Source organism: Apis dorsata, unplaced genomic scaffold (assembly GCF_000469605.1).
Source record: "Apis dorsata unplaced genomic scaffold, Apis dorsata 1.3 scaffold_170, whole genome shotgun sequence".
Lineage (NCBI taxonomy): Eukaryota > Metazoa > Arthropoda > Insecta > Hymenoptera > Apidae > Apis > Apis dorsata.
The window spans coordinates 440,648-453,405 of NW_006263458.1; the positions used below are offsets into that span (position 1 = coordinate 440,648).

At 22.2% G+C, this 12,758-nt stretch overlaps 1 protein-coding gene and 1 long non-coding RNA gene across 3 annotated transcripts; one reads left to right on the top strand and one right to left on the bottom strand.

Annotated features, from left to right (window-relative positions):
* Positions 1-13: 13 nt before the first annotated feature.
* Positions 14-1,619, bottom strand: LOC116185405. Its single transcript, XR_004150245.1, has 2 exons — positions 1,313-1,619; positions 14-532 (listed from the first exon to the last, which is right to left on the bottom strand). It is a non-coding gene; the product is annotated as an uncharacterized LOC116185405 (long non-coding RNA).
* Positions 1,620-2,482: 863 nt separating this feature from the next.
* LOC102674568 (rotatin) lies at positions 2,483-12,058 on the top strand. 2 transcript variants are annotated; one of them, XM_006614158.2, is made up of 29 exons: positions 2,483-2,724; positions 2,810-2,994; positions 3,161-3,334; positions 3,412-3,542; positions 3,638-3,896; positions 3,968-4,126; positions 4,204-4,308; positions 4,371-4,892; positions 4,992-5,212; positions 5,307-5,544; positions 5,622-5,831; positions 5,916-6,122; positions 6,204-6,377; positions 6,459-6,594; positions 6,713-6,937; positions 7,063-7,324; positions 7,416-7,591; positions 7,667-7,909; positions 7,981-8,204; positions 8,264-8,557; positions 8,695-8,935; positions 9,025-9,190; positions 9,280-9,476; positions 9,559-10,292; positions 10,478-10,682; positions 10,763-10,971; positions 11,043-11,183; positions 11,318-11,447; positions 11,529-12,058. In XM_006614158.2, exons 1-29 carry the CDS (start codon positions 2,688-2,690, stop codon positions 11,795-11,797), a joined length of 6,474 nt encoding a protein of 2,157 aa, XP_006614221.1. In that variant the 5' UTR covers positions 2,483-2,687; the 3' UTR covers positions 11,798-12,058. The 2 variants fall into 2 exon arrangements, with proteins under 2 accessions (XP_006614221.1, XP_006614220.1); XM_006614157.2 differs by having other exon boundaries at positions 2,688-2,724; positions 10,760-10,971.
* The last annotated feature ends 700 nt before the right edge of the window (positions 12,059-12,758 follow it).

Consider the following 12,758-nt stretch of genomic DNA (forward strand, 5'->3'; position numbering starts at 1 on the left):
AAAGAGCTATTCGTTAGAATTATAATTTTAAATATTTTTGTATATTTCTTAATTCGTATATTATTTGATGTCGAAACATTTTACGAAGGAAAACACAAGATAAAGCTCGAAAGATAGACGATTAAATATAATTTTCATGTAATTGCGTTTAAATGTGGAAATGTCAATAATGTTATATTAATGTTGCATAATTGCACGTTTCTTTGCTTGATGTGTAAATGAAGAACAATCTTGAAAGCAATAACGTTTGTATTCATTTTATCGATCGCTTAAACGTCTTGATATTTTATTCATTTATTCATTTATCGAATAGCGAAGGAACCAGTGGATGGCCGATATCACGGCTACAGGTGTCCTTAATCGTAGTAATGTATGCGTAAAATTTTTCTAATCATTGTATCGCAAGCGTAAGAACCAAAGGAATCGGTCGTTGTTTATTATATATTAACGATGTAAATAACGATTAACTAAATCAACAATTTCATAATTTTTATGTTCATAATTTTTATGTTAATACCGTTAAAGATTTGTGCTGTAAATGATTTATGATTAAAAATAAATATTTATAAAATTCGAGTATTCTAAAAATAACAAATCTGACTTATATTCTATATACTTGAAATGTTATTTATCAAAATTTTACAAAAATTTTGCGACAAAATAAAATGAAAATTCGTTTCTTTTTTTTTTTTTTTTTTTTTTTTTTTTTTTTTTGTAAATTTGTAGTATATAGAATATAAGTTAAATTGCAAAAAATATATGTGAAATTCACGATGCAATTAAATAAAACAGAAAAATGGAATGAGATCATGATAAAAATATATGTATCTATATATGATGTAAAAGAAAAAAAAATACATCTTTATAACGACCAAAATTTTATTTTAAATATCAAACTCGTATTTTAATATTTATCTCGAATAATTAATCAAAGAATAATAATAAATAATTAACTTAAAAGGAAAAGAAATGATCCATGATCTTGCTTTTTATCGCGTTTTTATGTATCAGACACTTCCATAGACTTTTTATCAGGAATGTATACGTATTTTGTTTTTTTGGCGTGAAAAACTACTTTATGTAAGTTCCGCGCTAAATCAAACAACTTATAAGAGAACTGCATGAACATGAGCGTAAAAAAGGAAAGTTTAAAAAGTGAAAAAAAAAATGTGAGAATGAAACGCTCCCAAGACGATTACCAACAATTCGATGATTAGTTTTAAATCCCTTTTGTACGTTTATATGCAGTTAAATAACGTGTACATAATTATCTAAATCAGTGTTGTGAGATTAATGCGATTGTAATACCTACACACCGACCCCATTAGCGGAAGGCATGTGCTTCGAATTATTATCCTTGAAATTTCGTGAGGTGATTAAACAGTCCTTTCGAAACATCGTTGTCTTCTTAATGTCGTTGATCTGGGACGATCCAGTTTCCATTATTCTTGTTAAGTACGTTCTGATACGATTTTACTATTTCAGTTATTATTTACTATTTAAGATAATTCTTATTTTTGGCCGTTTATTGCTTGTAATTATGAAAACAAATGTAATAATCAATAATTATTTATTATAAACTAGAGATAGAAAAATTGTTGAATGAATGTCGTTATAAAAAATATTTTATATAATTTTTATTCATACATTTTAAAAATTTAATTTTTAAAAATTTCACATTAAAGAATTATTTCTTTTTTTTTTTTTTAAATACTTGTTATATAGTAAACATAAGTTTCGTCAAATGAAAAATGTTTAATAATTGAAAAATAAAAAAGAATAAAAAAATTGTGTTTGATCTCAAATTGACGATATTAAGAATATATTTTTTATTATTACCTTATAAATACCTTACCTCAAATTATTTAGCTCTTAAATTTGAAAAATTAAGAGATAATAAATTCAATAAAATTTAATCGAAAACAAAAATGGAAAATGCAAATTTGAAACATACATTATATGCATTTATTGTAATTATTCACGTTAAATATATTTATATTGTTCTTCATTTATCTAAAAGAATGAGAATATGTAAATTATAAATTTTTTTTAAATATCAAAAAAAATAAGAAATTGAAGAAAAAATGGATATCTCTAATTAAATAAATTTATTTTCTTTTCTATATGAAAATTCAGTAAATTCCTAAAAAAGTAGTTTCAAAATCAATATCTCAATGAGAAATTCTAGATGAAAACGCCCTCAAAGAAAATCGCGAAATATAGACTTGCTTCTTCTCTAGTGAAGTAATGTTATATCGTGTTGATACTGCATCAAATTCGATTGAACGAATATGTCGTTGATTTGCGCGTGCGCGGGAAATTTAAATAATGAAATACATAGATGAGCATATGCTTTACAATACACCAGCTTATTTTCACAGTTTCATCGATAGATGGCGCGAATACGCGAATAAATTAAAGTTACATTTTCATTAATATGTGTTGCATATAAATATAATTTTATTCTAAGCAAAATAATATAGGATATGAAAAACAAATTATTTATAAATTATTCAATAATTTATATTATAAAATTATAGTTAAATTCATTCATTTATAATATAAAAATATAACCAAAGACTAAATTTACCCATAATGCTCATAATATTTGGCGGTGGAATATTCAAAACAGTGAGAAAAATTAACCTAAAACATGAATTTTAATATATGTTAATCTAACGTCAAACATGAGTGGAATAACAGCAATACACGTTAAAAAATTAAGTAAATATAAATTTTTCAAATATTTTATCTATAATCTAAAAAATAAAGATATAATTTAAAAAAAAAAATTCTTTTAATTTTTCAGGTCATAATATTGAAGAAATACGATTGAGAGCATTAGATAATATTATTTCAAAATACGATCTTGGTTTTGGTTGTGATTGTGATGCTGTAAGAAAAGAATTAATAACAAAATTATTTAATTGGTTTTCATTTGAAACTTTTTCGCAAACTCAAAAAGTTTTAGATTTATTACTTCGTTTACTAAAGGTACTTATTTATGATAAATATATATTTAATTTTTTCTAAAAATATAATTTTTCTTAATTCTTTTTAAATTATAAGAATCAATATAATCAATAGCAATAAAGTCTGAATTATTATATCAAAATTAAAATTTTATTCTTAAAATATATGTTTGTTATATGTTTTTAAGATAAGTGATAAAAATCATTTAAATGCATTTGGTAAAGTAAGATTTCAAAATGAGCTACATGAATTAAGAAGAAAATTAGATTCAGAATGGTATGAAAAATTAAATGAAATTGAAGAAGCAGTTCTTAATTCAGATAAATTGCAAACAATATCATTAAAATCAGAAACTATAAAGGTTTGTATAAAACTTTATTAATAATATTTGTAAATTCAGAAAAAACATTTTAAAGAAATATATCAAATTTTTTCAAGGATCCTAGCTCTCCAAAAATGGGATTTATCGATTATGACCGACATAGAACACGCATAAAAGATTATGAAATTAACAAAATACAAATGAAAGAAGATCATTTGTCTCAAAGTATTACTCCTGTTCTAAATAAGTAAATATTTTAAATATACTTTTTCCATAATATAATAATTCAATTGTAATTGAACAAATATATACAAATAAAAATATATTATATTTATTTTATAGTACAGTACCATTTGATTTAACATTAGAATGTGGAGATGGAACTCCAATATCCAAAGCTACAGAAGGTGGTATTAAATGGTTAATCATGCCATGGCAACCTTTAGTTGCTTCAGATAGAGGTGTTTTAGCAGCAGTTGAAGATGCTCTAAATAATAATTTAGATACAAATCTTATATTACATACTTGTCAATTTATAACAAATGTAATGATGCAGGATTTTCCAGCAGAAGTTTTTCTTCAAAGACCAACTATTGTTTATGTATATAAATATTTCAATTTTTTATTTGATTAATATTTATTAATATTCAATAATGTGGAATAAAATTTCAGATATTACATAATCTGTTAAAATCTAGTACAAATGCAAAAAATACTAATTTTAAAAATATTGTACCAATGGTGTTAAAAACGCTTCATAAATTAACACGTTCTTTAAGACTAAGAATTTATTATTACTGTGAACCATGCATTGCAAATAAAAAACAAAAAGTAAATAAATTAATTAAATTAAGTAATTATATTATTTAAAGATAACATGATATATTGACAATATATATATTTTTTAGTTATTAACAGAAAAATTAAACAATAATGTTTATTCTTCTTCTGAAATAAGAGATAGTCCCGATGGGGGATTCCCAGAAGTTAATTATCAAGCATATCAATCTAGTGTAAGTATTTATTTAAAATTTCATATATATTTATAATTTTTAATTTTCTATATTTTATCTAGGATACAAGTGAAAGAAGTCAAAGTGTATCTGATAATATTGATGATTCTATTTTGCAATTGCAACAAATGCTTATTCCAATTTTTTGCATTGAAACTTTAAAACATGTTATATCTCAATTAAGTATTTCTATTGATTCCAAATTTTTATTAAGAGACATCAAGTACATAATAGACTTGATGTATGAATTAGTAGAATTACTTATTATTAGCATCATGCCAAATGTTTGGCTTTGTAATGATGATATTGCCTTAAAAGTAATTGAAGATATGAAAGTATTATTTGGCATCTTAGGAGATGTTATAGAATATTTTGGAAATTATAGCACAATGGATGATTTCAGGATAACATATTTGCATCTTATTACTATTACAATGAAACTTTTAAGTCATATTGTTCCTTTGGAAATAGCAGATATTATTTTTCCTAAATCTCTTAAAACATCAATATGCATAGCTATAATAGATGCTGCTATTTATTTTTTATATCCAAAACTACACTCTATATTACAAGAATATGGCCGTGTAAGTAATTTTTAGATTTATATATATAATATAGTTCCAATAATTGTAATAATATATAAAAATTAAATTAAAAAATATCATTCATTATTCTTTATATAGCAATTTCAAGATTCTGATGAAATAATGTATATTAAAATATTTGATGAATTAAGAATAATAATGAAATCAATGCAAGCAATCATAGATTTATTAAAAAACAAATCTAATTCATCTCATTCAGAAGTCTTAAAAATGTTATACTCTTCAAAATTAAGTTTATCTTATCACAAAAATTTCAGCATTGTTAAAAAAACTATTGAATTTTTACAAAATATAAATAAGTATATATTTTTTATAAATTATATTAATTTAAGATTATTATTTATTATATCAATATAATTTAATTATTAAAATATAATTTATTTAATATTCAAGGTATTCTCTAAATGATGAAGATCATAAGTTAGCTACAAAATTAATATTAAATTTATTAGCAAATGCAGATGCAGATATACAATATGTCACGTATCTCGAATGTCATACTTTAACTAAAAAAATTCTAGGAATAGAATATAGAAGTGAAATGTTATCCTGGGAAAATTTAATGTTTTTATTCGAATCATCTGTGTTAACTGAAATTATATCTTATGGTATAACACATGATGATAAAAGGGTAAAATAAAATTTTATAAATATGTTTATCTTTAATAATATACTTAACTTATAAAAAATTATTTATATTTTTATTAGATCAGAGAAATGTCTGAAGAAATATTAATTTATATTCTAAAGGGAAGATTACAAATGGGAGAAAATGGATGGTTAAAATCATTAGAAGTAATAGTACCAGTGTTGCCTATTTTACAGTGTTATGCTCATTCTTCTACAACTTTAGGTCAATGTGTAACAAAAATCTTTGATCCTGATGTTTCTACTAACATACAATTACCATTTATTGAGGTATTATGTATATTGTTGAAAGAATATATTTTTTATATATATAAGTTTTAAAATATTATAATCAAATATATGTTCATTTAAAAGGTTTTAAAAGGTAATTTAAGATTCCTATTTTCATCAGAAGAAGCTATTAGAGAAGAAGCTGTTTGTAGATTGATTTGGCTTCTTGAAAAAGAAAAAAATTCAGTTCAAAAATTACCACGATTATCATCTTTACACGATTTACCATTTAATTCGCTTTGCATATTTGATAATCAAATGTCTTTTAAAAAATCTGAAGGCAATTATCAGGTTATATATTTTTATATATATAAATATTTAAATTTAAAAATTTTATATATAATATAATGTAATATATATTTAATTTTACAGAGAAGTAATTTATTATCAGTACTTGAAATGTTAAATGATTCAGATGTTGATCCAAAAATAAGAAAATCAGCATTAGTACAAATTAGTGTCATGCTTACAGATTCTTCTTTACACAAATTGTTTATTACTGAAAATGGATTATCGCTAATCTTAAAAATATTTAATAGTGCTTTGGTAAAATTTATTTTATAATTTTATTTTTGCATTTTATATAAATAATATTTTTAATTCTTTATAAAAGATATTAATTTTTAGGTTGAAAAAGAATATAATAATTATCCAGATTCTGTCATTCCTATAATTACTATACTAAAATTATTAGCATTTTCTGAATCTTCTATACGTCAAGATTTATCTACTCGTATTAACGTTTTCTCGAATATAATTAGAAGTAAGTATAACAAAAATATTGAAATATATAAAATAATTTTCATTTAAGTAAATGAAAACATTAAAATTGCTTATGATCAAAAAATATTTTTATATTTATATTTTATATTTATATTTAGGTCTTTTCCTATTTCCAAATAATGAATGTGTTAAAATTGATGGTTCACAATTATTATGTATATTACTTTATAATGATTACATCATAAGATTGAGTGAAAAATATGCAGAAAATTATAATCAATTAAATGTTGCTTTACCTTATATTATCATATCTAAGATGAAATTACCATTCATTTGTAAATCACATTCGAAAATAAGTAGACATAGACGATCAGATATGTCTGGTAAATTATAAATTTCAAATTTTAAATTTAATAATTATATATCTTTATGTTAATATTAAAAATATTATTGTATAATTTGTTATTAGAAAATTTATTAAATTTATTTTTTTTTTTTTGTTATCCAGTTCTTCATGACAATAATCCATTATCATTAACATTTATAAAACAATATTGGATATGGGAATGGCATAATGGTATAAATGTACTTTGGAAAAATTTAAACAATCTTTATGATTCTGATGTATCAGAAAAATTGAAAATTCAAGAAAACGAATTTTTAGTTTTACGTCTTAGTTCTTCTTATTACTGCTGTCAACAACAATTGTATAATATACAAAATTCAACTACTCATGACTCAGTTTCATGTGCACTTGATTATCTTACAATGTGATTATTGTTTACAACATTTTTATAATAATTGTTTATAATTTTATATCAATGAAAATAATTATTTTTAAGTTGCTAATTATTTTTTTAGGTACATAAAATTTTATAAAATGCAACAATATGAAGAAATAAAAGACATAAGCTTATTACCTTGGGAACGAACATTTGAACGATTTTTATATTCACAACCTGCAAGTAAAGAAGACTGTGATTTATTTGTTGAAGTTTTAAATTTTCTACAAGTTTATATCAATATTACAAAAAATGGTAAAATTTAAATAATCAATAAAATTTACATATTATTTAAAATATAATAAAAATAATTTTATGTTTTCATATTAGGAAAGTATACATGGACTTACAAAATAATGAAAAATATAACTAAATCATTGGGCGAATTATTAAAAAACTCAGAATTAGATAATCAAAATATACATCAATCTATATTGAAATTAGCTCGTATATGTTCAGCTGTAGAAGAAACTGAGAAATCTACTATGGAAGATCAGAACATTTGGTTACATTTTATTGAATTAATTATTTCTACTTTATGTTTAGGAGATCAACAGCATTATTATAATTTAGGTGAATTTCTTTTCTATATGATATTGCATAATATTTAAACCTGTATAAAATAAATTATGATTTCATTACAGCTTATCTTGATTGGTTATTAACTTGTTTAACATATTTAATTGGAAAGTGCAATTGGATAGATTATAAAAATTTATTAATATCATTAGGAAACTCATTGATCGAACTAATTATATCCTTTCATGGAGCTGGAACAGTTAGTTTTATGGGTTTATCCATAACTAGAAATTCTATTATATGTCTTAATCATTTGTTATATCAAATGCAAATAAACTTTAATAAAAATGTAAGTATAATCATTATAAATAGAATCATAAAAAATCTAATATATATAAATATTTTCAGATTTTTGCGCAATTTTGGTATGAAGAAGATCGTACGTTAAATTGGTTGCCCATATTATGGCAAAATCGAGATCCTTTAATTCGAGCATCTGCTTTACAATTATTAGCTGGACTTATGAATAATTTACATACTGCTTCTCAACTATTAAATTCTGTAGCATTAGCACCAAGCGAATTATGTCAGACATTACTTCAATATATTGCTAGTAGAGAAGAATCATGCATTGTTAGAGAACAAGCTTGTTGTGCATTCAGTAGTTTAGTGAAAAATTGCAATTCTATAATTTTTCAATATGTAAGTAAATATTAAATTTTGTCTATTATAAATTTATTATAATATTATTATAAATCCATTATAAATAATATAAGATTATTTTTAAGTTAAATATAATAAATTTTTATTTTATTATTATTATATAATGCTTTATTTAGATGGATTCTCTGAAAGCAAGCTCTATTTTAATATATATAGAACAAAATAACACTTATTACGAAATAAGTGTGCTATGTTCTAGTATTTATATGCTTACTTCTTTGGACTGTGACCATATGAATAATCAAGAACAAGAAACTGGGAAAGTCCCATCTATTCATAGCATGCAATCAAGTTGTACATCAATGGTATCGCGTACAATTTCACATTTATATAATTGTCAAGATGAATTACAACCTTGTACGTATATTTTCTAATTATTATAACTATTTTATAAACAAATGAAAAATTACAAATATAAATATCAATTTTATATTTATATTTTATAGTTTCTGCCAGAGGATCAACTACTGATATAGATAATTATTTACAATTAGTAGCAACACCATCATTGATAACAGCTGTATGTAGACTATTAAATAATTTAATATTTATAGGAAAACAAGAAGTTGTTCATCAAATTTATGAGCATTCTATTGACAAATATTTAATTGGGTAATTAAATATGTATAATCTAGAGCATGTATAATATTTGTTATTTTAAAATTAATACTTTTTTAGGATTTATATTTATAATCTTTCAGATGCATCAATGAAATTCCTAAAGATGTGGAAAATAAAAAGAATTTAACACATTCCTGTGATGTATTAGAAATGTATATTAATATTTGTACAGTTTTAACGAACTGTATTACATATAGTAATGAATATACTCTTGTAGCTAATTTTTCTCTTGATTCACTTTACAAGTTGTTTTGTTTTTTAAACTATGATTTATATTGTAAGTAAAAAATCTAAATTCATAAACTTTCTTAAAAAAAAATTCAATATAAATTAAATTATTATGACGTAATAATGTGCAGGTAATAATATATCCCAGTTGATATCCTTACGAAATAAGCTCTGGACTGAGATTTTCAATTTTATAGCCATACTTTCGTTAACGGAAAATCAACATTTTGAATCAATTCAAACTGCTTTAGAATTGTGTGGTCCAGAAATTGTACTTTCATCTATTTGTATTGCAATGAAAGATTCTAGTCCAGAACTTCGTATCAGTGCTATAAGTTGTCTCGCATTTCTACTTTCTCAGGAAATTCAAAAAGATTCTTTAGGAAAAAGTAATATTTCATTACAATTGGTAATAGATACTCCTTCAATTAAATCATTAACTGGCAACAGAAATGATTTAAGAGAAATTATATCTGATGTTAATAAACTTTCTTTACAAAACGTCAATATATATTCATCAAAATCAAATGGAAATAAAGATATCCCTTTAATTTCCGAAAAAATATCAGATTGTGAAGTTGAAAAAAAGGAAATTATTATGAGTGAAGAGTTTTGTAATATTTTATTACAATTATTTATAGCTCATAATTATAATAAATCTAAAAAAAATAAAAAATTAAATGATGATAAAGATTTGATCACAAGCGCGCTCACTAATTTATTGTGTGTATCAAATATAGCCAAAAAAGTTGCATTAAGAGAAAATTTATCTGAAACAGTTTTAATGATATTAAAAGAATTATATGTCAGATTAAATATACAACCTTTTGAACTTTTCAAAAATCAAACAGATCGTGAAAAAAAGGTAATTTATACACATATATATATTTATATCAAATTTATATATATATAATACCCAAGAATCAGCAAAGAGCTCTCTAATATTATAATTTTAAGAAAAACATGCAAATATTATTCATATATTGACATAGAATTTCCAGTATCATTTTTACAATTATAATAAAAAATTTTGCTTATCTTTTTATACAGATTCATCCATTACTATACGACGTGAATGCTATTTTAATATTACTAATGAATTTTATGTATGGTAGTATAGAAGTTAAAGAAGTTTTGATGAAATTTGGACTAGCAGATGTGTTACATAAATTATGGGCTTGGATTGCATTAAATAAAACAGTTACGACTACTGCTTTAAAATTACTAGCAACCTACACTACAAAATGTTCTACAGGTTAATATTTAAAGTAAAATTTAAATATTTATATTAAATATTAAATGAATAATCATTAAATGACTTTAATTTTTTAGCAGCGCAATCTTTGACATTAACAACTATTTTACCAGGAACAGGTCTTAGAAAAACTCCAAATACTCTTGCTCTTATACATGTTATTGTACAATTAGTTTGTAAAGAAATAGATAAAGCAGGTCAATCCTTTGATAATCATAAGTTACACTTTGGCTTTCATGTTTTACGAAATGCAATACATGTTCATGAATGTAGAGTATCAATTTCAAAGGTAATTTGATATTTTATATATATTATTTTAAAAAAAAAAATAACATTTATTTATTAATTTAAATCTCTTAGAGTAATCTCCTACAGTTTTTTACGAAAATACATCCAATTACGACGAAACGGGCAAAACCATGGCCACTTGTTGAGTTATATTGTTTAGAATTTTTAATTGATTTTACTTATTACGAAGAGGGTCAGTTATGTGTCCCAAAGGTAAAATTAAATTTATAATTTATAATTTAAATTTTCATATCTCAATATCATAAAAATATTTTAATTTCCTTAATATGTAAATTAATTGTTATTCATTATTTCATATAATTATGAATAATTCATTCTTTTTTCAGGCTGTTGATGGGTTGGATGTTTTATTGCAATTGTCAAAATACTCTTCATCATCTAATAGAATTCTTGCAATTTCCATATTACGTAATCTTGCATTTAACATGACTAATCGACCGCGATTACTTAGTTCAGGTAAATTAATATATAATTTATCTTAGTATCGCATTATATATTATTATTTAAATTACTTTTAACATAATAAAAATGTTTCAGTGGATTTCATTAATGTTCTACATGATATATTTAAAAATGGTTCTTTAGATGAAATTAAAATAGCAGGTTCTATGTTATGGTCTTTAATATCTAACAATCAGAAAGGAAAATTAATTATACGAAGTGCTGGTTTTTCTCAAAGTATACAAGAAGCTTTAGGTAAATTTACGTTATTAAATGTAGATCATAACAAAAATGAAGAAGATTTAATTAAAATATTACAATATGTATTAAAAATTCTTAATCCAATAGACATTAAAAATGATTAAAATGAGCAATCAAATAAAATATTTAAATGCGAATAATTGTATATAGAAATAAAAATGTTAAATTATGTGAATAATATTATTAATGAAATTTGTAATATTTTTTATATAAAAAATATATGTAATATCGATTTATACAATTTTTATTTTTATAAATATATAGTGTCATTTTTATAGATATATTTTTTGATGTATTATTGATGTATTATTATAACATAAATATTTTATAACATTTGATAATAAATGTTATTTAATTTATTGATACATTTATATTTGTTTATAAAATGAATGTGTATTAAACTATTAATATGACTTTATGTAAATTAAATTATTTCATTGCGCTAATAATATCTATTTCTCAAGTTGCATTCGTTCGCGTTCAATAATCGAAGATAATACGATTTCATTCATATGATGATTGCATCTTGTATTATGTAATTAATTGAATAAAATGTGGATCTAAGTAATATATAAATGAACAATATATACCAAATACATATCAATTAAATTAATATCAAAAATTTTAAATTGAAATAGTAATTAAATAAATTTATAAATTTATAAATTTTTAAATTTATAAATAATAAATTCAATGAATGATGAAATATGATTATTGAATTGGTAAATTTTAATAAAAATATCTTACTAAAAAAAAAAAAATATACAGAATTCACGATCGTATATATTAACGTACAAAAATATCAAACCCGTTTAGCAGATTTTCTTGCCATGATTTTTGCGGATCAATATTTTTTTTTTTTAATGGTTTCCATAGTTTCTATCAAAAATATTCGTTTCTATTTTAATTTCTATCATAAGCAACTAATAGATTCAAAAAGAAGAAAAATTAAAGATAATCTTTTTTAAAATAATATTTTGATGTATAATAATATGATATATTTAATACTTATATAAAAATATTATCATTTTGAAAAAAATTAATAATATGAAAAAAAAAAAAAAA